Below are 25505 nucleotides of genomic sequence, written 5' to 3' on the forward strand. Positions count from 1 at the left end.
CCTCTCCGTGTGCAGGAGCCCGGGGTCTCTTTCCTGCCACCCAGGTGGGTGCTCCAGAGGGACACGTTTCCATTCAGTACAGGTGGCTGACACTACTCGTGCTGGATGAGGGCTGGCTGAGGATGAGGGAGCACCCCCCTCAGTCTGTGCCCACCAGGAAGTATACAGAAGGATGCCCCTGGCATCCACAAGACTACTGGGCAGACCACACTGCAGAAATGAAAACTAGTGTACACGATTTAAATTGCCTTAAACAAACAAGCAAACAAACAATCCAGCCATTGGTGACTCTGGGGGGTCTAGAGTGCAGCCCTGGGAAACGTGTACCCTTGTTAACACGGGTGGACATGGCATGCTCTGATCTCCTTCTTGTCTTTGCAGCTGGTAAACTGGGAGCTTTTGAACCTTTTCTTTACAGTCATGTAGCGTTCCTGGATCCCGCCTCCACACAGTTTGGTGCATTCTGACCAGGCTGTCCATGGGCGCATCCTGCAGCCTGAAAGCATGAGAAGACCTGGTTAGGCCAGCAGACACGGAAAGAACAAGGAAGCTGAACTCTAGTCAACAGCTGTCAAATTTAGTTGGTTGTCTGGGCTTTTCTGCTCTTGTTTGTAATGATTTGTTGAATTAAATAATGGCTAGAGTCCTTATTAGGGACTGTTAGCTTATATGTGACAGACTGCAGAAATTGGCCATAAATACTTTGCAGCTCTTCCCCATCGAGGGGCAGAGTCTGCTTCTCCACCTCTTGAATCTGGGCTTGGCTCTATGACTTGCTTTTGGCCAATGGGACATGAGCAAACATGGCTTGAAAAAAGTTGTCGGGAACCTTTCCACCACTGTGTAAGCAAGCCTGGCTATCTGCTGGAGAGACCACGTGGAGAGAGGCTCCAGAAACACAGGTGAGGCCAATCTAGACCTTTCAGCCCCAGCTGAGCCACCATTTGACAGTAGCGACTTGAGAGCCTAAGCTAGATGCCAGAAGAATCAGCCAGCTGAGTCAGGCCAAGTCACTGCCCTACAGAATCATGTTAATTTCATTTGTTTTGGGGTGGCTTGTTAATGCTGCAGCCACTCAAGGAGCAGTTAACCTCTCTTATGCTTTGCTCCCCCAAGTACTTAGCCTCTCAAGTACTAAGTTAACTCAGGTATAATTGATTATTTTTCCTGTGTAAATAAGACATGACTTTCTCAAAGAAAACTTCCCTGACCCCAAGATTAGGTTAGATCTTTAAAAAAAAAAAAAAAAAAAGTGCTTCCATAGCACTCTACATTACTCCATTGTAGGTCCAATTAATTACATTTATGATTATCCAGTCAATACTACGCTGAGTTTTATGTCATAGTGCCTGCCTGGCACATAGTTGGGCATAATGTTTGTCGACTGGCCAACTGACTGCCATGTGCGATAGCTTTTTTTTTTTTTGCGGTATGCAGGCCTCTCACTGTTGTGGCCTCTCCCTTTGCGGAGCACAGGCTCCGGACGCGCAGGCTCAGCGGCCATGGCTCACAGGCCCAGCCACTCCGCAGCATGTGGGATCTTCCCGGACCAGGGCACAAACCCGTGTCCCCCGCATTGGCAGGTGGACTCTCAACCACTGCGCCACCAGGGAAGCCCTAGACAACATTTTGATATGGGAACAGCTCCCTAGTGGAAGGATAGTGAACTTCAGGTAGCTCCGCATATCTGCACTTCTCTAGTCCTAGATGGAGGTGTAATGTCTTAAGGAAGAGAAAAGAAAAGAAAAAGGGGTAATTTGAGCTGCACCTTTAAAAACAGAAACCCATTAACCTTCATTTATATGCGGCACCTTCCTTACCCACTCCAGGGAATCCAAAGACTATCAATTGGCCTGGACCCAAGACTGACCACGGATCTTCCCAACTACCATTTCATCATTTTGCTGATGATACTGCACTCTTGGCTTGGATCAGCTTATTCAGCAGTGAAGCTCTAGGTGGGATTTTTTTTTTTTTTTTTTAAGTCCTGGAACTCCTTCAGTTATGCAGGAGGAGGGGGACACATAATCTCTCTCCTGGGCTACAGAGAAAACTTAACCAGCCTCTGTGCCTCTGTTTTTGCCACCTCCAAACCACTCAGCACAGGCCTGTTAAAGTCACGCTGTTGCTTAAAACCTTCACCTACAGAATCAAGTCATCAGCAGGCCTTTCATGGTCTGGCCCCTAACCTACCTCTCCAGCTTGGTCTCCTACCGCCCCCCCCCCACCCGCCATACTCTGTGTTCCTTCTGCCTCCCACTTACTACTTGAACATATCTTGCTCTTTGGTATCTCAGTGCCATTGTAATGACTACTCCTGCTGCCTGGGATGCCCTTGTTTTACTGGCAAACTCCTACAAGTTCTTCCAGACCCACTCCGCTTTGACATCTCCCTGAATGCTAGCCTCACACTTGGCAGTACCTGGAAACTGGTCCCCATCGGACTCCTCCCTCAGCTGCTCACTCCTCCGGCTCTCTCGGGCCTCCCTCCAGCGCAGCTTCTGGATGGATGGATTTCGGAGGCATTTCCGGATGCGGCACTTTTTCCGCTGCACAGTCTCCGGGCAGGGTGCACCTCCAAACTGAGGCTCCATTTGGATCATGCGGGTTCGAATCATGTGGCCTTTCCCACATGACTTGTTACATTCCGACCATTGGGACCACTCAGTGAGCTCGCAGTCAATGGCTGGCAAGACACAGATGGGCGTGAATGTATCTCATGTCTGAAACAAGATATGGTCACTTACACTCTCCTTTGAACATCTCAACACAAGCCTATGGGAAATGCAAAGCAGGTGCTGTTACCCCATGTTACAGAAGAAGAAACTGAGGCTCCAAGAGGCAGACTGACTTTATCCAGCCCACACAGTTGGTAAGCAGTAGATGCAGGATTGGTGCCCAGATCAAAACCCACATGCTATGCCCTCTATGATTTGAGAAGGCTTTTGGGGGGACCTTGAAGATTAGTTCAGAGCCTCTTGCCTTGCTCTCTAAGCTTCTAGAATATTGTCACATTAGCCCGAGTGGCACAGACTAGCTTCCCACAGCCAAGGACCCGGATTTTCTGAGGGAAGGCACAGTTCACTGGTGCCATTTTCCAGAGCTGCCCCCGTGGACTAATACTAAGGACATTGTGACTTTTGCAGTAAGACCCAGGCAGTGTCTCTTGTTCTCGATATCATCCTGGGTCTTATATATGGCAGTCTGCAAAAAACACGGGAGTCAGAAATAGGAAATTCAGCAGAGAAGAGGGGCAGTAGCAAGTGGTGTCATGGTTTATCATGGTAAGAGATCCAGCAAAGTCTTCTCATTAAGCCAGCATCTCACAAATGTGGACGAAAGATAACCCATTAGAGTGATTCTCAGGATGCTTCCTAGGGAGGCAAATGATTTCCAAACTCTGCTTCCCTTGCAAAATGAGGGCCCGGCTGGATGGATCTAGGAAAAACTCATTTTGTTCATGGTCTTAGGCCTTTTCTCCCTGTGGGAGCTCAGGCAGCTTTCCCGTCTGCAGCATAGGGATAATGTTATTTTTCTCATTAGGTTGTGAGAATTAAGTGAAGTAATGCTCTCAGCCCAGTTTCTGGCCCACAGTAAGTGTTCCATAAATGTTCTTTTTCTTCTCCCTTCATACACTGGACCCTGTGGATATAGAGTTTTGTTTAAGTCAGTAACAGTGTCTCAGAACATTCTGGAGCCCCAGCTCTGGTGAGCTGTGTTGAACACAGGGTAGATCTTAGTAAAAGCCCAAAGCTTTGTTTAGTTTGATGGTCTGGGTCATTTCCACACATGACTTTGGCTAAAACAGCTCAGGAACTGTAATATGTAACATTGGTGGAGGTCTGCACTTCCCAAGTCCAGTGCTCAGCACTTTGTACCAATTATGTGGTTTAATTCTCAGAGCAACCTAGGAAGTTTTTCTCACTATTTTACAGATGAGGGACAGGGATGCTAAGTAATGTGCTGAAGTTTATGCAGCCAGTAAGGGACAGAGCTAGGACCTGTCCCCAGGCAGGCAGCCTGAGTAAGGGGAGGAAGCACAGAAGGCTGCAAGTGCATTTCAGAGAAAGCCAGAAAACAGATTTAAGCAAGTGTGTCTGACTTCCCACCACCTGAAAAGGGAAGCTCTCATGGAAGACTAGCCAGAAAAATGGGCTCTCTCCTTGGAAATTAGTCCCCAGATAATAAACTCACCCTCATCTCCTCTCAAATCTCTGTGAGATTTGAGAGGAGATGAGGGTGGGCATGGAGCTTTTGAGCTTGTTGACTTGCTGGCCTGTCTTTTTATCAAGGCTGCAAAGGTACAGGAGTCACTGGTTTAAAGTCTACCCTTTGGTCATGGGTAAATAAACTGGTCACAGGGAGGAATAGAATTAAAAAGCTTGGAAAACCCCATGGGTCAGACAAGCCTCTAACTTGGGGGGTGGGTGGAGAACTATGAAATACGTTTTATCGAGCCTGTGCTGTTTTCCATCTAAGCCTCCTGTTTAGACTTCACAGCCATTTACAATTTGGGTGTTTTGTAGATGGTTAGTGGGATCCCCTTTTACTACTGAGAAGATTGAGAGTTTAAATAACTTTGCTAACACAGAGATGCAGGGCCCAGCAAACAGTCATAACTGTACGAGCTAGCACAGGGCTGGTTAGCAGGAGAGGAGGGGAGAGGTGGCTCCCAGGAGCTCCAGGACTTACGGCATTCGGGCAGCATGCACTTTTCCACTTGCTCCAGCGCCTCATTACAGTCCCCGAGTTCAGCCAGAGACTTGAGCATCCGCTGGCGGGTCCGCATGCCCTTCCCACAGGTCACGCTGCAGTCGCTCCACTCGGACCACGGGGATAGCAAGCAGGGGATGGTGTCTAGACCAAGAGCCAGGTTTGCCACTGAGAACAGGTTCCCTTTGCTTTTTTTGATCTGGTGCCCCGTACACTTTGTCCCCCACTCAGGCTCCTTGAGTAAGGTGAAACTGACCAATGGGTTCAGATAACCGAAGTGACCCTCCCCGCCCTGGAACCAGGAGTGGCTCCACAGGCCACTAACTGCTGCTCTTGTCACTCTCCTGCATCTCCTCTGATCCAGCTGGTGCTCATGATGTGGCATCAGATGTGGCTCAGTAATAGGAATACACAGGTCCCACCTGAAACACCCGTGAGGGTCTGACACCCGTAGGATCTTACTAGAGACAGAAACATCCCACATGCCCCAAGAACCATGCACTAAAAGATAGGCTCAATGATGTGTTTTTGGACACTTTGGTGCTGAAATCGCTAGAATGTGTATGTACTTGGGTACGTGTGTACATCTGTGTAGTGATGTGTGGGCCTATGTGCATCTGTGCGTAGAGGTGGGGTTGTAATGCTTTATGAGGCCACGGGCAAGTCCAACATAGAACAAGAATGAGGGGGTCTGTGATGACTTGAGGAATGCACAACCTGCCTACATGTATTCCCCCCCCCAAAAAAAAGATACTATGGGGCCCTGTAAAACACAGCTACAGGTGAATTCTATCCAGAGGCCACCAGTTTGCCACCCCAGCATTGCTCAGAACGCCTCTCAAAGGAGGCCACTCTCTCTGGGTCTGGATGATGTCCTCACACCTATAGCTCTCATCTTGCTCCTAGAAGTGCCCTGAAAGGATGGGGGGTCCATATTTCCTCTTGCACCTGCCCAGCCTTGACGGTGGTATTAGTAAGGGCTGCTGTGGTCCTCTGTCCCCTCTCCCACGCCCACTCACGGCACTCGGGCATCATGCACTTCTCTGCCTGAGACGTCTCAGCCTTGCACATGGAGCCGTCCGCCGGGCTCATCTTGACCATGCGGTGCCGCTTCTTCATGCCCATCCCGCAGGTGGCGCTGCACTCGTCCCACTCGCCCCACTCGGTCATCAGGCAGCTGCTGGGAGCTGGGAAGTCCAGCGGTGTTTAGCGTCGCCTTGGCAGCCTCGGGAGCCCCGCGCCCGCCCCTCCCGCCCCGTACCCCACTCACAGCACTCCTCGTTGACCGTGCACTTCTCCGTCTCCTCAGTGGGCAGCGTGCACACGGAGCCGTCCTCCGGGAACTGCTTCACGTACCTCTCCCGGGACCGCATGCCAGTGCCGCAGGAGATGCTGCAGGGCGACCAGGTGATCCACTCGGACATGGTGCAGGTGGAGCCGTCTGCAACACAGGAGCAGATACTGCAGACCGGGCGCCACAACGCCGGGATCCACATGACCAACCGAACTCCCCAAAGGCGGGCATCAAGAAGGCCAGCTGGCATTCAGGGGCAGTTAGGCAGTTGAGGATGGAAGTCGACATAAAAGGCATATATCTTTAAACTAGGAATTTTTCTTTAAAGGAAATGCTTTTTTCCAGGTGCACGGAGCACTCGGGATTACTCCTTGTCTCGTGACAACACATTTGAAAGATGCTTGGATGGATAGGAGTGTGTGTGTCTGTGTGTTTGCCTGTTTGTTTAGTTCTAAAGAAGAGGGAAATGAAGTCATCCATCCACCCATCCATTTACTCATGTCAGTAAATCTTTACTGACTGCTTAGTGGTATGTACTGAGGTTAAAGAGATGTGTAAGATACAGATTTTGATCTACTCCAGAACGAAAGATGGGCATATAAACTGCAATAATTCTATGTATTGAAAATATGACAACAGACATAAGCCTAGCGGATTGGAATGGGGATGCTCCTTGGAGTTCTGGGTGAGATTTCACAGAAGAGGGCGCATCTGAGTGCACTTTTGTTGGGTAGAGAATATCTGTATTTAAGGTGAAGGGAACAGCTCTTGCAATACCTGTACCGAGTGTACTGTGTGTGGCACTGGGAGATGAGGCTAGAAAGAAGGACTGAAGTCAGAGTGTGAAGCCTCCTGCACATGTCTGCAGGCTGTCACATGCACATGGGTGATGCCTTCACATTGTTATTGAACCTATGGACAGTGTTGCTAGACAGTGCTTGCTGGCGGTGCAGTAATAAAGATGGCTGGAACCCACATGAGACACAGGGAAATTCTGACACGTCCTACAACGTGGATGAACCTGAGGACATTATGCTGAGTGAAGTAAGCCAGTCACAAAAAGACAAATACTGTATGATTCCACTTACATGAGATACCTAGAATAGTCAATTCTTAGAAAGTAGAATGGTGGTTGCCAGGGGTTGGGGGAATGGAGAGTTAGTGGTTAATGCGTCTACAGTTTGTTTTGCGAGATGAAAGGAGTTCTGGAGATAGAGGGTGGTGATGGTTGCCTAACTGTGTGTGTGTGTGTGTGTGTGTGTGTGTACACACTTAATACCACTGAACTGTACAATTTAAAAAAGTTGGTAAACTTGATGCTGTGTAACACCAAAACTACACCACCAGGCATAGCCCAACATGCTTCAGAATTGTCATTACCTCCTGGGAGCCACCTGAACTCCACCCCTGTAGAGGGGGTGGTTAAAGATCTCAGCTCCCACTGCAGGCCACAGACAGCCCACCCATCTGCCTCCCCTCAACCCCAAGAAAGAGAAAGAGCCTCCAGCGTTGCCAGTCCTGTCACAACTTCCTGCCTTCCTGTTCGTAGGAATGGCCTGTGCATTGCAGGGTTCACTCCTCTCTGAAGTGCATTATCATGGGCACAAACAGCAATAAACCACTGTGGAGTGCAGCCAGGAGAGGTATTTAAGACTGTGCCCCAGGAAGAGCCAGAGAGTGAATGCCTGCAGTGGTAGGTGAGCTTTCTTCAATTATCCTCAGCTTGGAAATGGTTTTCTTCCTGCCATAAACCAGCCCAGCCTATACATCCCTTCCTATTGCCTTGTTACACCTCTGAGACAGTTAAGATAGAGCACAGAGTATAGATCTGTTCAGTCAGAGAGAGGAAGTGTACCCTGGAAAGTAGGCAGCTGGCCTTTGCACAGCAATCAGAGTAATGCCATGTTGAAGCCTGAGCCATCATGACATGGGTGGTGCAAGCTTACTGTTCAAGCCTGACCTTTGACCAGCTACAAGGAGAGACAATTGCTGCAGTCAGTCCAAAGGTCCTGACACAAGGAACTGAGGGCTCTGACCCAGGCTGAGGTAGGACATGCACGGGGGTCCATGAATGACACAGAATTAGGGCAATGATTTAGATTCAATCTTGGCCAACCTGTTCACCTGCTTCTTAAAAAGAGGTTGAAGTTAAGGCCCAGAAGCAGGCAGCTGCTATCTGTTGTTTGTCATAAATAAGATGTGTGCTAGCTCTTCAGTAACTTGTGTCTATTTTCTTTCATGGCTGGGGGGTATGGGGGGGTCAGTTAATCTCAAGAATTCTTTTGATGTCATAAGACATGTCTGTGTTCACAGCCCTCAAGATACTGTTGGACATGGGAGTCTGCCCTTGGTGGTCCCCACTGACAAATACAGTCAGGGTCCTAGTGCCCCATTGGGGGGGTGCTGCCTGACCAGGTGTGAGAGGCTGGCACGGCCAGGCAGGACCCTCCCTTCCTGAGCCTGGGTGTCTCGTCACCTTCATCGCTGCAGCCCGGGCCCGTGCAGGGCTGGAAGTCCTGGGTGTCGGGACAGGGGACACTGAGGTCCAGCTGTGCCTTCAGCATGCGCTGCCGCATCCTCTTGCCTTTGTCGCAGGTGGAAGAGCTGCAGGCGGACCACGGGGACCAGTTGGAGTAGATGCAGGTTTCGGGGGTGTCATCTGGAAAGAGTATGTGACATGGTTTTCCTGGGAGCCTGTGGAAGCTGTGACTGGCCCTCTCTCCCCAGACGAGCTCACGCGGGGACAAGAAAATCCCCGCTGTCTGCCCAGCCTCCGGGAGCCTGGGTACTCCAGGGATGCAAGCAGCCATTCACTTGCCTTTCAAAATTATAGTTTGGGCATTCCACTAATAAAAATCTAAGTAACTTAATAATAAGGAAAGATTCTCTTACTGTCCCTTCCCCTCAACACATGAACACAAGCCCCTCACCCTGGCAGACATCGTTTCCACACAGGTGCAGGCATATCACAGGCAATTTGGGGGAAACACAGGTTTTTTTGTGTGGTGTTGCTCATCTTCCCAGTGACCCATACACAGTGTCATGATGAGAATAAGGGTGGCCATTGTTCACTGAGCACTTATCATGTGCCCGCATCATTCTAAGAACCGTATTTGTCTTATCCCATTAGCTCCTTACCACAGCTCTCTACAAGGCGGGTTCTTCTATTATCCCCATTTTACAGTTGAGGAAACTGGTAGAAAGGTGGGCCTCTTGCCCAGGGCCACAGGAGGAGAGCCCAGCTTGTCTGGCTCCAGATCCTATGAGAGAACTTGAGCTGAAGCCAGGGCTCTGCCACTGCCTCCTGACTGTAGGGGGTCTGGGCTCACTTTCCTTGCTGGGGAAGTGGATGGACCCACTCCTGCCTCACAGGCTAGTGTGAGGATCAAAGCAGAGAGTCATCTGAGTACTGTGAAGCCTATGCAAATGCCATTTGCCTGATACTGTTGAATATATATTCCAGTGTCATACCTTCACCAACTCCCTTATACTTTGTGCCTAGCCTTGGCCTTGTTTTGAATTATATTTCAAGCAGAAATCCGCGAAGAAGGGATTACCAAATCAAAGGATATATTTGTGGCTTTTAAAACATGTTAGCAAATTGCTTTCCCAAAAGATAGTTTATGTTTAGTTCCCAATTTATGTTGCCACCTGCAACAAAGGAAGATGACTTACCTTCATCTTTCTCCTCTGGAGCCAGGTCTGCTACAATATCGTCAACATTGTCAGGTACAATATTGCACTGTTCCCCCTGCAAAAGGAATTTAACTTGGAGGGCTCACATTAAGGAACGGAGTGTGTGGGGGAAAGATGAAAGAGGATATAAAATCGAATGCCCACCCTGTATACAAATCCTAGGCCATGGCGGAGTTATGGCTCACTTTTACAACCTGACCGGTAAAAGAAATGGCAGTAAAGCCACAACTTCCCACTTCCTGACCCATGGCAGACATTAGCAATTGATTACGGCATTCATGATGAAGCCTAGTTACCTGGAGCAAATCATTTGGTTGAGCATCACACTGTACCACCACGTTCATTTTGCTCATTTATATCTTATGAATAATTTGCATTCTAGAAACTCTGGGAGGCCCAGGCATTCCACATCCTGAATATGCCAGGGACTGCATGATTCAAGAGCTGAAAGGGGTCTGGTCTCCTGATGGGAAGGGTCTGTGCCAGGGTGAGCTCTAACCCAGTACCTTCCGAGCGATTCTCTCAATGACAACTCTGGCTACTTGAGTGATGGACCCGCCCTCTGGATCGTAAAAAGGACTCTGAGGATGGTCCAGGCTGGTCAGGGGTCGGATTTTCTCCTGGGGAATTGTGGGCTTGTTGGGTGACTGCAGTGGAGAAAGCACAGATACAGAGAGTGGGAAATAAAACTGGTTAAAACCCACAAAGATTTGATATATGATCAGAACAAAAACCTTGAAAGGAATTTAACAAGTATAACTGCTATTTATATTTACAGAATTTTGTTCATGCCATGTGTTGTGCATGAACATTTGTACATCTATACTTTCAGATTCTCCCATGTACACAGTAGGATTATGCCCAGATGAAGATGCCGAGTTTTAGAGAGCCATTTCCAGCTAGGAAATGGCTGAACCAGGTTGGTCTGAATCCAGAGTTCTTCCCACTAGACCAGGAGTTGGCAAACTTGTCTGCAGAGGGTCAGATGGTAAATATTTTAGGCTTTTTGGGCCAATTGTGTCTGTTGCAACGACTCAACTCAGTTGTAGTGAGAAAGCAGCCCCAGACAACATGCGGTTGAATGCGTGAGGCTGGGTTAGAAAACTCCAGGTTGCCCCCAAACCATAGTTTACCAACATCTGTTCTAGATTGTTCTACCACTGGTTTTCTGATGATTCCAGATTTCGATGCAGTTGGTGTGCCGACCATATCTGAAAAATATTGACATTCACAGGAGAATCCAAACTCCTTAGCCTGGCCATCTGGAAACCTTCGGAATCTGGCCCAGCTCAACACACGTCAACTTCCTGCTGTTCCCCATTCTCTCTGTCGCTCTCTTTCTTTTGGCCTCCATGCCTTTTGCCTGCTGTTCCTTAATGCTTATCTCTGAACTGCTCTTCAGCAGAGTCCCTTCCTGTGCTCTCCTGACCAGCTGCATGGACACTTCCCGGAGCCCGAGTCACACAGCATGTGAGTATGTGATGATGGGACCATGCTGGGCTCCCCTACCGGACTGTGAGTTCATCTGGTGCAGAGCCTGGGCCAGACTCATCTCCATGGCCAGGGCATCCAGAACAGGGCCAGACAAGGAGCAGGCGCTCGGGAAGGTTTGTCACTCACCACTCCAGGCGCACACGTACCTCATAGGTCACCCCACTGTCGGTGCCAGCGTCCCAGGGAATCAGGTCCTGCACCACTTTCTGGACCCAGCCGCACTCTTTGGTGCACAGATCCTCTGCGGACAGGCCCACGTTCCAGTCGGGACTGGGGCCCATCATGGTCAGGAAGGACATTAAGTGGCGCGTCCTGTCCACTGAAAATTCAGCCGAGGGTGCTGCTCTCCTGGAAACCAAATACAGAGACCTTTACCTTCGGGGCCCTGGGGGTACATGCTCTGAGGGACATTTGGCCAGATGATGGCTAAAGGATGAGAGAGAGAGAAAGAAGGGGGATTCTCCCACTGGTCTCTACCTTTGGCTATTACTGGTTTCTCTCTCCAAGCCCATCCATTGGCCACACGTGGAGAGAACCATATGCTACCACGCTATCCTTTTTTTTTTTTTTTTTTTTTGCGGTACGCGGGCCTCTCACTGTTGTGGCCTCTCCCATTGCGGACCGCAGGCTCCGGATGCACTCAGCGTCCATGGCTGACGTCCTCCGGCTCAGCGGCCATGGCTCACGGGCCCAGCCGCTCCCCGGCATGTGGGATCTTCCCGGACCGGGGCACGAACCCGCGTCCCCTGCATCGGCAGGCGGACTCTCAACCACTGCACCACCAGGGAAGCCCACGCTATCTATTTTTAATGTGTCTTCAGCATTTACTATTATTTTGTGTTTTCTTATTTATTTGCTTATCTGTTTATTGACTATCGTTTCTCACTGGAGTGTAAGCTCTGGGAAAGCAGGGATTCTGTTTGCCTTCTTCATGGCTTTATTTCCAGTGCCTGGCACATCGTAGATGCTAAGCCAATGTTTTTGAATAAGCGAATGAACAAATATTACGGGCTACGTGTGCACCCAGCCGTATTGGAAGTGAGGTGAATTTGACAAATAAAAACTGCTTAATAGGGGCTTCCCTGGTGGCGCGGTGGTTGAGGGTCCGCCTGCCGATGCAGGGGACGCGGGTTCGTGCCCCGGTCCGGGAAGATCCCACATGCCGCGGAGCGGCTGGGCCCGTGAGCCATGGCCACTGAGCCTGCGTGTCCAGAGCCTGTGCTCCGCAATGGGAGAGGCCACAACAGTGAGAGGCCCTCGTACCGCAAAAAAAAAAAAAAAAAAAAAAAAAAAACTGCTTAATGATGCCCCAAGCCTTTCCTTATACATTTTCATAGATGCCTCAGAGCAGACCTGGGGTAAGGGTTATTGACTCTAATTTATGGATGAGGAAACTGAGGCTCAGAAGAGTTACGTTATGTAACTTGTCTAGAGTCACAAAGTGAAGTGGCAGAACGGAGACCACAATCGAAGTCAATCTTAATTCAAGGTCCAAATTCTTTTCGTCATCAGTTTCTAAGTCCCCACCGCCCCCAGCCCCACTTCACTCTCTAGAGCAACATTGTGCCATCAGAGGGATTATCTCCCCAGCCTGCTGCCTCCAGTGCCCCCAGAGGCTGCTCAGAGCAAGGCCCTGCCCTGGCAGCAGAGCTCACCCATCGCCTCACAGCTGGTTCCTTGGCTGTTTCCTCCAGTGGGCGAGCAGGGACCCAGCTGTAGAGCCAGAAACCTTTGGCTGACAGCCCCCAAGCTGTGAGAGGCAGTTCTTCAACCTCTGTGTCCTCGTGTTGCTAAGACAAGGTCCTAGGAGTGGCCAGAGCTGTATGAGATCAACGGTGGCAGCCCACTGAGAGGCGTGGTGGGAGAGCTATGGTCACTCAGCCACACTTGGTGGCGCACCTGCATTATTTTATTTTCTCTTCATGATACTCCTGTGGGGGTTAGAATTATCATCTCATTTTGTAAAGAAGAAAGGAAAGCTTATAGAAGTTAATAAACTTTGAGACGCAGCTGGTGAGGCTGAGGCATGAAGACAGCTCTGCCTGACTCTCCACCCAGGTTGCTGATCATGGGGAGTCCTTAGCTGGGGACCAAGTCGTCTGTTCAGTCCAGCTGGCAGTTGTTTGGGAGTCTCTGTGCCCATCTGTTGGGACCAGCTGCTTCTGGCTGCCCTCATCTGTCCCCAGAAAGTGATGACTCCAGGCTTGCTTGGGCCCTGTGGAACTGGGCCCCTTGGGCAGGCCGGATGGGATCAGGCAACAAGCAGAGAAGGCGGGAAGCCTGGGTGTGCATCATCCCATACCACCTCTTAGAGCTGTGTATCCTTGGACAAATGACTAAACCTCTCTGTGCCTCAGTATCCAAATCTACAGAATGGGGATCCCCATAACTTCTACCCCAAAGGGTTACTGTTAGCATTTAATGACAGAACTCGCATCCAGTACTTAGCTCAGTGTCTGGCACCAGACCAATTACTACTACAGTAAGTCCCCTACATATGAACCTTTAAGTTGCGAACTTTCAAAGATGCGAATGTGCATTCCATCAGCGTCAGGTGTGAGTGAAATTGCAGCTTGCCCTCCGTCTCCGTCTCCTATTGCTGACGATCTTTCAGCTCTACAATCTCCCACCTCCTCTCCCTCCTCCAGTCAGTAACTCTTCTTGCCTGTTCACTCGATGCCATCCCCTGTATGCCAGCTGTTGTACTGTACTACTGTACTTTTCAAGGTACTGTACTGTAAGATTTAAAATGTTTTATTTATTTTTTGTTTGTTTTTTATGTATTATTTGTGTGAAAACTATTATAAACCCATTACAGTACAGTAGTATATAGCCGATTGTGTTAGTTGGGTACCTAGGCTAACTTTGTTGGACTTATGAACAAATTGGACTTCAGAACTCAGGAACGGAACTCGTTCATATGTAGGGGACTTACTGTATTACTGTTACTGAGTGAAACAGCACTGAAGGGTCATATGGAGATCAGAAAAGAGAGGCAAGGGGAGGGAGGCCTTCCTGAATGCACTTCTCACTTCAGCCTGATGCCAGTGTAGGTTCTGGAACCTGAGTGGAGGAAGAGCCTGGCCTGAACCTGGCTTTGGCATCAGGACCCACGTGCACTTGCATCTGCTGGGAAGGCTCTCCTTCAGTGGCCTTCAAAGTGTGGTTCTTGGACGAGAAACATCAGTGTCCTCTGGGAACTTGTTGGAAATGCAAATTTTGGGGCCTCACCCAGATTTACTTAGAGACTGGGGGTAGGACCCAGCATTTTGTTTTAATAATCCCTCCAGGTGATTCTAATGTGCCTCAAATTTGAGAATCACTGGTCTACTCATCTTCCAAGCCTCAGGTCATGAGTCACCTCATCCAGGAGCCTTTCTGATACCCTGCACTGAGACCAGTGCCTTTGGTTTGTATTTCCACACACTCTGTGTAGGTCTCTGAGCTGTACCCTTTGATTGTAATCTCTTCCTCACTGTTTGGTCTCCCCCACTAGACTAGGAGCCCTTTGAGGGCACAAACCTGTTTCACAGCCATATCCCAATACCGGGTTTCCAGTGGGCCAGCTGAACAAGTAGATGTATGATGACTTGAGCTCCACTACTCACTAGATCTCGGGCAAGTAACTCACTCATCCTCTTCCAGTCTCAGTTTCTTCATCTGACATTACCCACCTGCCGTGTTGCTGTGAGGCTCAGATGATATGTTAGGAGGACTTTATATATTGCTAAACTCCCACACTTACATAGTCTGCTATTTAGTTAGGGACAAATTGGGGGATTTCATTTCCTTTTCCCATGCATGCATTTTCTGGCATGTAGGTCATTGCTTTTAGCAGCTTCTTTAAAGACCTGGCTTCTACAACAATTGCAGTCTGGGGAGCTGCGGCATTGCTCACCTAGGGATTAACAGGACACCGTCTGGGGTCTGCCTTCAGTAACTGCCTGGCAGAGAGCACAGGCAAGTGGGCAGAGCGGGACTGCTTGGCTCTGGACCCCTCGGGAGTCCAGCAGTGCCTTGGAGGAAGGCTTCTCTTCCGTTGCCAGAGACCAACCACTACACCTGTTACCTTCCCATCTCCCTGAGCATATGGTTGTGGGTCAGGTAGTCTTTCATATCCTGTACCCCATGGATGAAGCTATTCATCATGACAAGCTAAGAGGACAAAACCAGTTCTGCTTGGGAATCCACAGCTGGAGAAACCAAACCAACCCCCATCCAACACACCACCCTGCTACTCTGCCCAGCTGAAGGATGTAACCAACTGAGAACCTCCTGTGTTTTACAAGGCTTATACAAATCATTCTCTGCTAATGCATTTTGGCCAAATCTGTAACCTGAATGAGGTATCCCCCAGACCTTGGTAAGTGTTTCAAGGGGTAGAAAATTTGGGGCAACCGATCCCTGCACAAAACGCCTGACCTTAGGTTGGGTGATATGGTAAATTTGGCTGTAAAAGCCTGGGAACGATTTTATAACATGTTCAGTTACGTCCTGCTCTTTTCTTGTACCCTTGACTGGAAAATTCATCCTCAGGCCCCCCAGCTTGAGGGGAGGAAATGTTTCCTGCCCTCACCTCAAATTGCTTAGGACCCCTGGGGTACATTCCCAGAGCATGTTGAACTCACTCTTTCCTTGGAGTTCCTTGTTTAACTTCCATCTTCCCTGTTAGTTTCCAAAAGAATAGGGACCATTTTCGTCTTGTTTACAGCTACATCCTGGTGCCTGGCTTAGAATTTGGCATGCGGTAGATTCTCCTCAAATATTTGTTGAAATAAATGAGTTAATCTAGGAAATGAATATGGAGCTCTTAACACTTCCTTTGGCCTTCAGACCTAATTTTAAACTTACCTCAAAGTATTTATTCTATAATAAAAATGCTATTTAAAATAATGAAATGGATAAGAATATATGTGAGTTTTCTTTAGGAAATGCTAAATATGACTGGAATTCTTTAATTTGTCCAAACCATAATAAAAATTCTTATTCATGCCTTTCTTATATGCCGTGTCTTCCCATATAAAGTATTTTATTAATTTGATCTTATTTTTCTATCTGGGATTTAAATTTTTATCACTTTTCTGGCAAAGAGAATTGATCTGGCCATACCATATAACAATATACTATAATGTATGATAATGAAAATGGTGTAATATCCAGGATAAGATAGAAATATAGATCAGTGGCACAGGCTGAAGATTCCAGAAACTTTAGATAAGGACTCATATAAAATTGAGGGGGAGAGGAAAGATCACGCAACAAGTGGGGTTGGGCTAACTTAATTGCAGTTTAAAAAAATATGGTATTCACATCTAATATCTCACACACACACACACACACACACACACACACACATCCCACCAAACAGCAAAAACTCAGAGTTAAGTAAAAAACAACCAGATCATAGGAAAAAAAAGTCAAGTTTTTTGATATGTTAGAGAAATGTTAATTTTCTCAGCTTTGAAACAATAAAAGCAATCACAAAAGTAAGTAATTGAATTATATACCAACTAAAAACATCTGCATAATGGAAACAACAGTGTTGAATTAGAAAGGAAAAATGACATGTTAGCAAAAATGTCTCCCTCTAGTTTGACTGACAAATGTTAATACCTATAGTATGTACAGAGTTAGTCCAAATCTGTAAAAACAACAACAACAACAACAACAACAAAGAAGCACCACAATCCCAATAGGTAAAGGAAAGTTATGAACAGACAATTCATACCAGAAAAATGAAAACCAAATGAAGACACAGAGATATCTTGTGCCTTTTTACATTCAGAGAGGCAGCGTGATGTGGGAGAGGACAAAGGGGACTGGAAGAGACAGCTGGATTTGAGCCCTGGTTCAGTCACTTATTAGCTATGTGACAGCAGCTTTGACCTCGTCTCCCTTTACAATTACTAATCTGCAAAATGGGAGCATCCTCAGACCCACCCCAGGGCTTTTAGTGAGGAGATTGCTTATCATCATGACTGGCACCATAAAAGGACTTGGTAAATGTTGATTTCCTTCTCACTCTGCTTTTCTAAACAAAGCTTTCAAAAACACGACAAAAGAAAAGAGGCAATAAAGGATTTTTATGGTCCTTCTAGAGACTTACTATACCATTCTAAGTTACAGATCCATATCTGTGAGACTCAGGTCACTCATATGCTGAGTTCTGTCCCTCTTGTTCGTTTCAAATAATCCTCAATAGCTTTCAAGGTTGCAGAAACTCAATCTCGACACTAGGCGGTGCTAGAGCCATTCACTAGGCTGAAGTCCGTGTGGCTGGAGGAAGGTTTCAGAGAGGTCTCTGCATTGGACAACTCTGTTCATAACTTGGAGTCATCTAGGGCTCCGAGTCCATCTGGCCTGTTAGACCTCTGCGTTCTCTAGTCCAAGGCCAGTCTTCCTTTACAATCCTGGGGACATCAACGGACCTGGGCAGGTTCTACAGGAGACCGGGAGCACCCTGAAACTTCCAGCCCTGATTTCACAGAAAGATGCCTCTGGCCCCTGGGAACCATGGCTGGGATGATTAAGGGAGCACAGACCCTCCAGAGGCATGATTTCTGGAAAGGGTGACCATGTCTCTATTTCACCTGCCTCTCATCTGTCTCACAAACAGATCTGTCTAAACAAATGTTAATTAATCAGAATGGCTGGGAATAATTAAGGAGACTACAGTCCTTTAGAGGATTCATCCTAAGGAAAGGAATAAAATTTATTTTTTAAAGTTCCAGTAATTCCTAACAGTCAGACTTAACTGGAGGAACTGGGTGGTGGAAATTCAGCATTGATTTGCAGGAAACCTAGGCATTTTCTACTCAAGCGCCGGAAGAACTTGTGGAGGATGTGGCTTTTGCTCAGAATTTGTCTTTCCTGTCTCTACCTGTACTCTGGGCTTTTGGAGCCACAGCTTGATTTATTGAGCTAAACAAGTCAGCAGCTAATTTGTTCATTCATGGCTGTCCTTTGAGAAGTGGTCCTGGGGATAATGATGAAGATCATTGAAAAACAAGTCAGTTTCTCTGGGCAGGACCTCACAAAGTAGGTCACCCTGGCTTTCCACTGGCCTGAGGGAGGCTAGAATCCCATTAACCTCAATAGAGCAGGCTCACAAGGAGGGGCAGGGTTGTTTCTGCAAAACAAAACTTGGCTGCATGTAGGCTTCCTAATTTGACTTCCTAATGAGATTTGGAAGAGGAAAGGGGAGACGGGTATGGGAAAACCAAAGGAAAATTCCTTTCCCTTAACAAGCTGGTAGCACTGAGTGGAGAGGCTTTGGGAATTGGGGAAATCTGAGTGTTTGCCATGGATTAATTCTGTTCCACTGGGGTCTCAAGATATCTGAGGGATGGGTAAAGGGTGGGAAGGTGTCCCCAAATATTTTTTTTCAAATCTTCAGGAAAAAAAAGCTCCACTGATTCTTTCATCCTCTTGGAGCTACTGCCCAGTCTCTCTTCTTTCACATCAAATTTCGCAGAAGAGTTGTCTGTACTCACTGACTCCATAACCTCACTTTCTGTTCACATTTCACCCTGCTCCAGGCTGTTCACCCTCCCCCCATAACTCAGCAGAAAGGATTCCCAATAAGGTCACTGATGATCTTGATGTTGATAAATCCAACTGGCATTGTGCAACTCTGGTCTTCCTTGATCTCTCAGCTGCCCTGGACACAGCTGTCCTTCTTGAATGCTTTCTCCCCTTGGCTTCCCTGTTACCAAGCTTCCTTCCCCAACCTCGTTGCTACTCCTTTTTTGCTCCCTTTGCAGGCAACTCCTCCTCAGCATTAAATGTTGGAGCTCCTCGGGACTCAGTCCCAAGCCCTTGACTCTCATTCTCAAGCTGTCTCTCAACCATGTCCTTGGTGTTGTCTCCCATTCCTTGGTGACCCTCAATTTTGTATCTCAGTTTAGAATTCTCCCCCTGATTTTCAAAGCTTTATAGTTAACCGTGTCCCTAACACTTCCAGTGTCTGAGTGGGGTCCTCTGCGATGTTAAAGCCATGGGGGACACAGAGACCAAGCCTGCATTCCCCAAGGAGGTAGGGGCACTTGGTACTGCATGCATGAGCAGTGCACCTCACCTGCTCAGCCACCTGAGAGGCAGTGCTGACTTTTACGACATAGCTGGCATGCGGCAGCCAGGAGGCGGGTGGCTCCACGTACAAGGCCAGGCTGGGGGCTGGACAGGGCCCTGTTGCTACTTACACGTTGAGAGGCTGCCAGGCTGGCCACTGAGCTTTGGCTTTGATGACAGTGAGGACCTCATCGCTCTGTAAAAAAGGACCACAGGTATTTAGTGAGGAGAGCTGGGCTCAGGGAGCAAGGGAGTTCTGACATAGTGACGTCCACCCCCATGCCCTTACCTGCTGCTGAGACTCCTCTACCTGCCCCCGGGTGAAGAGCCCTGGAGTCTTGGCAATCCCAGGAGGTGGGGCTGCGTCCAGGGTGCCTGGTGTGTGCTGGACACTGAGGGGCCCACTGAGCCACACTTAAGGGTTCCAGCGCAGACCCTTCTCCACAGGAGCCAGGCTCTAACTTGCCCTCCCCCTGGGATGGCCAGACCTCCACATCATGTCCAGCCTGGAGGGCAGGTCATGCTCTCTGTGTCCAGGCTTCCACTGGGGCCTGCTCCAGCCACACTGCAGCCACCATCTGACCCCAAGGGTTGTCACCCCCGAGGCCTCTCCTGCTGTCGAGACTCACATACTGGATCAGACTCCCTTGGACAAGGAGGGCAAGATGAAGCCTGGGGCCCACGCTCCTGGGCCACTCACGTAATCCTGCTCTAGTTTGCTTTGGACAGTGTGTAAGGCACCCTTAAAGCTTGGGGACCTAAAAGAATTTTTTGAGGAAGAATTTGATAATTAACATTTTAGAAGGAAAGCCTTAAGTCACCATCGTGGGGAAAAATCAGAATTTTGTTAATCCTGCTTAACTTTACTTTGAGATTTGTTTGGGTTTTTATTTTCAATTACACATTGGGGCTGAGGGCTACCATAGGCTTTTCAAGGCTTACGCTTCCACAGGTCCAAATTCAGTTTTGGCTGGGGTTTCCCCAGAGTGAATTCAGCTGGTCCTGGAGCTCCCCTTCCCCGGGCCAGGGCCCAGCAGTGCTCAGACACCACTGTCCACGCTGCCCAGAAAAGCCCAGGATGTTACCAGCAGGGGCAGCAAGAGCTTTGTTGCCGAATGAACAGGTTTCTGAGTTCCCGAAGGGCAGAGACTGGCTTGGATGGCCCACAGCTCTGCCCCAGTCCTTGGAGTTGTTCCTGGCAGCAGGTACCTGGCATGTATTTGGGATGAATCGATGAACTTCTCCTTAGTTGGTGGGTACCTTGCCCAGAAAATCCCATGCAAGGAGGAGGTCAGAGGTGCCTCCAGCCTCAGGCTGCAAGATTAGAAAAAGCCTCTGGTCTGGAGCACCTCATCTGCAGCCAGGGAATGGGTTGCTGGAGCAGGGTGGGGGAGCTTAGAGGGGACAGGAGCTTAGCCAGATCCTGCTCAGCTTGGGCACCTACTGATGGTCCTGGTGGGGCGAGGGCAGGAGTGAGGCCCACAGAGCACCCCGTCCCCCCAGAAGCTCGCAGCCTGCTCTGAGCTCAGGCTTCCTTGGGGGTTCCTCCTTTTGGTCAGAGGAAAGAATCTGCGGATGCACAGACACCCCCTCACTCACATGTCTGCAGGGAGAGCGTTTCCAAGTCCTAACAGAGCGCTTTACATTTCTCATGGGAGATTTTTTTAATTTATTGAGACTGTATCCCTGACTCACTCCTAATACGCATCTGCTGAGTGACTGAGAGAAGCTGCCTGACATGAAGTCACATGTAAGACTCGAGCTGGTCTCCTGTGATCTGGGTTTCCTGTACTTAGATCATACGTTCCATGTCCCACAACGAGTTCTTCATCTGCCCCTAGAACACTGCTCTTCCTCAGTGGACCCTGTCGGGCACATCCAGCAGCTGCCTGCATTCCTCCATCTCTTACCCCTCACAGCCGTCGGGCCCCAAGATCCACTGCATTCACAGCCTTACTATCTCGAGTCCTTCCAGGGTCTCCTCACCAGTTGCCCCGGCTCTAGTATCTTCTTGCTTTTCCCCAGTCCACCCTTGACACTGCTGCAAATCTGACCATATCCATCCTGCCTAAACCCTGCAACAGCTCCCCACAACTTCCAGGGTGATTTCTTAATCCCTGAGTTTTGCCTCCGTGGCCCGCATCAGCTAGCTTTTTTCTTTGATTTTTAATTTCAGAATAATACATGCTTTTTGTGGAAAAATTTAGCATCACAGAAGCACACAATGTAAATGTTGAGCATTCTACTTTAGCATGCACCCTGGCTTCTGCCACCTCCTTCTCCAGAGTGTTACAGTTCAGTACATATCATTCCAGACCTTTCACTATACTTAGGTATTATGTGTGTGTGTGCACGTACATTATATACAGCTTTTCCCACAAAAATTGCATCATATTGAATATCTTATTCTGCACCACGATTTTTACATTTTCCCCTTACTATCATATCATGGGAAACTTTCCATGTCAGTACCTATGGCAATATAACTCCTCTTTTCTTGATTTAAAGTGTTAGAGATCTTCAAATTAGGGTAAGCCAGGTCAAGACTTAGAAAAAAAGAAATCCAAGTATGAGATCCAAGGAATGAGGTACCGTCTGAAGACAGTCCTTTTGCCCTTGAAGAAATACTTTACTAAAAAATAAAATCAATGTGGGTGGAGTTAAGGGGGCCACCAAGTTAGCTGGCCCTGCAGATGCACCTTGTATTACAATTAAATCTTGGTTTTCAAGTCCCAACTAATGACACTGATTTTGCTTTTGCAGGATATAACTCAACAGAAATTTTGGGGGCCCTCCACTAGTGTTTATGGTGCTGACATTCCATCTGTATTTTTTAGAGCCATGGAGGCTCCAAGGATGGTGGTTCCACGTCTGCAGGCACTAGAACAGCTTCTTCCTGTAAACTGTTTCATCTCATGGTTACGCACCATCTGCATGATCAACAGTTCCATGTTGTGATCTTTTATGTTAGCCAATGAAATAAGAACACAGGAACATTCTGGAAAATATATTTTAAAAACTAAATATTTTTCTTGAAGCATCAAAATTCTCTAGTAGAACCAAAGCTCTATAGGATTGGAGAGGGTCTGGCTTGTTCATGGCCATATCCAAGTGCTGTGGATACTCAGTAAATTGGTGAAAAAGCAAAGCCACACCATTTTTTGATGTATGTGTAGAATTCCATAGCATGCATGTTCTCTTATTTAACTGGCATTATTAGTGGATATTTAATTGTTTACATAAATGATGCTATAATGAACACTTGTGTACATATTTCTTTGTTTACAAGTTCCTGTATCATAGACTTCCAGGAATGATCAAACGATGAAGCAAATTGACAATTTTGGTAGTGCCTACCAAATTGTCCTCCAAATGTCTGTACCAATTGATACTTCAGCAAGAATGTGTATGTGCCAATGTCTTTACAACTTTGGGCACACTGGACACTATCAATCTTTTTCATCTTTACTAATCCAGCAGGCAGGAAAGTAGCATGGATAAGAGCATAAGCCCTAGAGTCATACCTGATTTCAAATCCTGCCTGCACCGTGACTAGCTCTGTGTCCTTTGGCAAGTCTCTGACTTCCCCTAGCTTTCTCATCTCTGAAATAGGGTTAAAAAGTATGGTCTTCCCTGGTGGTGCAGTGGTTGAGAATCTGCCTGCCAATGCAGGCGACAAGGGTTCGAGCCCTGGTCTGGGAGGATCCCACATGCCGCGGAGCAACTAGGCCTGTGAGCCACAATTACTGAGCCTGAGCGTCTGGAGCCTGTGCTCCGCAACAAGAGAGGCTGCGATAGTGAGAGGCCCGTGCACCGCAATGAAGAGTGGCCCCCGCTTGCCACAACTAGAGAAAGCCCTCGCACAGAAACAAAGACCCAACACAGCCATAAATTTTAAAAAAACAAAAAAAAAAACCCAGTATATCTACCGGGCTTCCCTGGTGGCGCAGTGGTTGAGAGTCCCCCTGCCGATGCAGGGGAAGCGGGTTCGTGCCCCGGTCCGGGAGGATCCCACGTGCTGCGGAGCGGCTGGGCCCGTAAGCCATGGTCGCTGGGCCTGCGTGTCGGGAGCCTGTGCTCCGCAACGGGAGAGGCCACAGCAGTGAGAGGCCCGTGTACGGCAAAAAAAAAACCCAACCAACCAACCAACCAACAAACAAAAAGTATATCTACCACATGGTGTTATTAGGGGGACAAAATGACATAATTCAAGTAACGTGCTAATAACCGTGCCTGTATTAGCATCAATACTAGCTACTACTCTTATTCTTATTCACATTCAGGCCAAGATGGTATTAGAACTGATTTGTACTGCCTAAGTACAGAGAATGGAGCACACAGTAGCATCAACAAAGCCACAAGGCCTCAGGAGAATGTCCCCTTATTTAAAGGTTAATGTAGCTGGGTGAGCCTTGGATGGGGGCACTGGGGCTCCAGGTACTTTACATTCTGAAGACTGAAGAATTTAAATTCAGAGTAAGCAACCCAAACTTCAGACTTAAATGAAAAACTGTTTTAACAAGTCTCTAAAGCCCAGAAAGGATCTTTCAAGATCCTTAAAGCCCTTATCCATCTCCCATAGGACTGTTTTCAAAGTATTTCAGGGCACTCAGTTCACGCCTCGTTTGCATGACGTTAGCACTTTCCCAGAGATATGCCAATTAAAATAAAAAACCTCCAAGAAACTACAGGGTACTCATGTCCATCTTCCCGGGGATGAGTTCTTCCATTTTGCTTTTGGTAAACATATTGTGAAGATGTTACAACTGTACTCAGGCTTCCTCAGGTACCAAATGAAAATTGCACGGCCTACTAAATCAGGCCATGGGCTGAGGTCAGATCCAGAGGAAGGAGGATTCCTGTGGAGTGGAAACAAGTCTGGGACAGGTCAGGGGCAGAAATCTCATGGCTATCAGGAGATGTCACGTCTGAGCAGAGCAGAGGGACAGAATGTGAGTCTGGGGGGCCGGGTGAGGGCTGGTGTCTGAACATCCTTACCCCACACGGACCCTCCCATGCCCCCCAGAGCCAGCTCCCAAGGCAGGAGAGCTCCGGCAGCTCAGCCGTGCTCACGGCAACAGGCGAGTCTGTCCCCTCCTCCCTGCCTTGCTTCTCGCCTCTTCTCTGTTCCTGCACCTTCCTGACTCTTGAGCTTTTGCCTTTGTCTCCCAGTCCTGAACCACAACCTGTTTCTTCATCCGAAGGCCCGTTTTGCTCCACGTGGCACTGAAGCTAAGCTTCCTCACCATAGCACGTCCTGCCCCAGACCAGCAGTCTGGGAGTCAGCCCAGCCAACTTGCCTCCTGCCCCCCAAGGAGAGAAATGAGATGCAATCCATGAGGGGAAGGAATCAAAACAAGTAGAAACAACAACAGCAACAATCTACTGTTTTCATGTGCTAGGCACCTTGCTAATTACCTTATATACAGTATCTTATTAAATCCTTACGACACGTTTGAAAGGTCGGTATATACTTTTTAATCCTCAGCAATACATTTCTTTGGCAAAATTAGTTACACCGTTAGTCAATGGCATGTCTAGAGTTTAAACCTCAGTCTGGAGACCACATTTGTCAGCCTGTGAACCCAGGTGGAAGGGGCTGGGAGGGTAAGCCGTGGGGCAGGAGGGCGGGGTCTCCTGAAAGGTTGGGCCCCACCCCTCCCCCACCCCTCCCCCACCCGTGCTTCTGCTGTCCTTCAGGGCATGTCCTAGGCTACCCTGAGTTCTGAATATTACAGCCATGCCGGGGGGATTATCATACAGTGTTCACAATACTGGTAATGGTAATGCTGTCCTGAGAACTGGTTTTGATAAAGAGCGGGGAGCACAGGGTCCTTGAATTGGAGAGAAAATGCTGCTACTAAAGACAAGGAAAGCCAATGACACTAAATGCAGGGGCAGTGATCCACGTGTGTGCACACAGAGACCCCACCCCCACCCCACCGTGCATTTCCCCATTTATCAGCTTGCTTCTCAGGAAAACCTTGGGAATAGCTGCCATTTCATTTTGCAGATGAGGAAACTGAGGGTCAAAGAGGTCAAGTGACTTGTGAAGACTGCCCAGTAACCACAGTTCCAATACAGACGTGTCTGACCCCAAAGCTCATGCTCTTTCCACTTTCCCTGACGATTCTTCTTCTCCATCTCCCTCTTGTCCCTCCCCTATTTTGCTTGTTTTTCAGCAAGACCATGGCTGCCCCTGGCTGACAGTTTTCTCCAAGGAGCCCTTGCTTTGAGG

The 25505-nt window shown here is 48.3% G+C and overlaps 1 protein-coding gene across 1 annotated transcript in view; it reads right to left on the reverse strand.

Moving 5' to 3' along the window:
* Nucleotides 1–332: 332 nt before the first annotated feature.
* The window catches only part of SPON1 (spondin 1), a gene marked incomplete at its 3' end in the record, with an annotated part of 287249 nt that continues 262076 nt past the window's right edge, over nucleotides 333–25505 (reverse strand). The window contains exons 7-16 of the mRNA XM_081240471.1: nucleotides 19399–19463; nucleotides 11344–11545; nucleotides 10210–10350; nucleotides 9683–9758; nucleotides 8484–8666; nucleotides 5984–6154; nucleotides 5733–5900; nucleotides 4693–4857; nucleotides 2423–2686; nucleotides 333–496 (exon numbers count right to left, since the gene is read on the reverse strand). Coding sequence (XP_081096597.1) covers nucleotides 333–496; nucleotides 2423–2686; nucleotides 4693–4857; nucleotides 5733–5900; nucleotides 5984–6154; nucleotides 8484–8666; nucleotides 9683–9758; nucleotides 10210–10350; nucleotides 11344–11545; nucleotides 19399–19463 — 1599 coding nt within the window. The remainder of the gene's footprint in view (nucleotides 497–2422; nucleotides 2687–4692; nucleotides 4858–5732; nucleotides 5901–5983; nucleotides 6155–8483; nucleotides 8667–9682; nucleotides 9759–10209; nucleotides 10351–11343; nucleotides 11546–19398; nucleotides 19464–25505) is intronic.

Source organism: Mesoplodon bidens (genome assembly GCF_964165515.1).
Source record: "Mesoplodon bidens genome assembly, chromosome: 7".
Classification (NCBI taxonomy): domain Eukaryota; kingdom Metazoa; phylum Chordata; class Mammalia; order Artiodactyla; family Ziphiidae; genus Mesoplodon; species Mesoplodon bidens.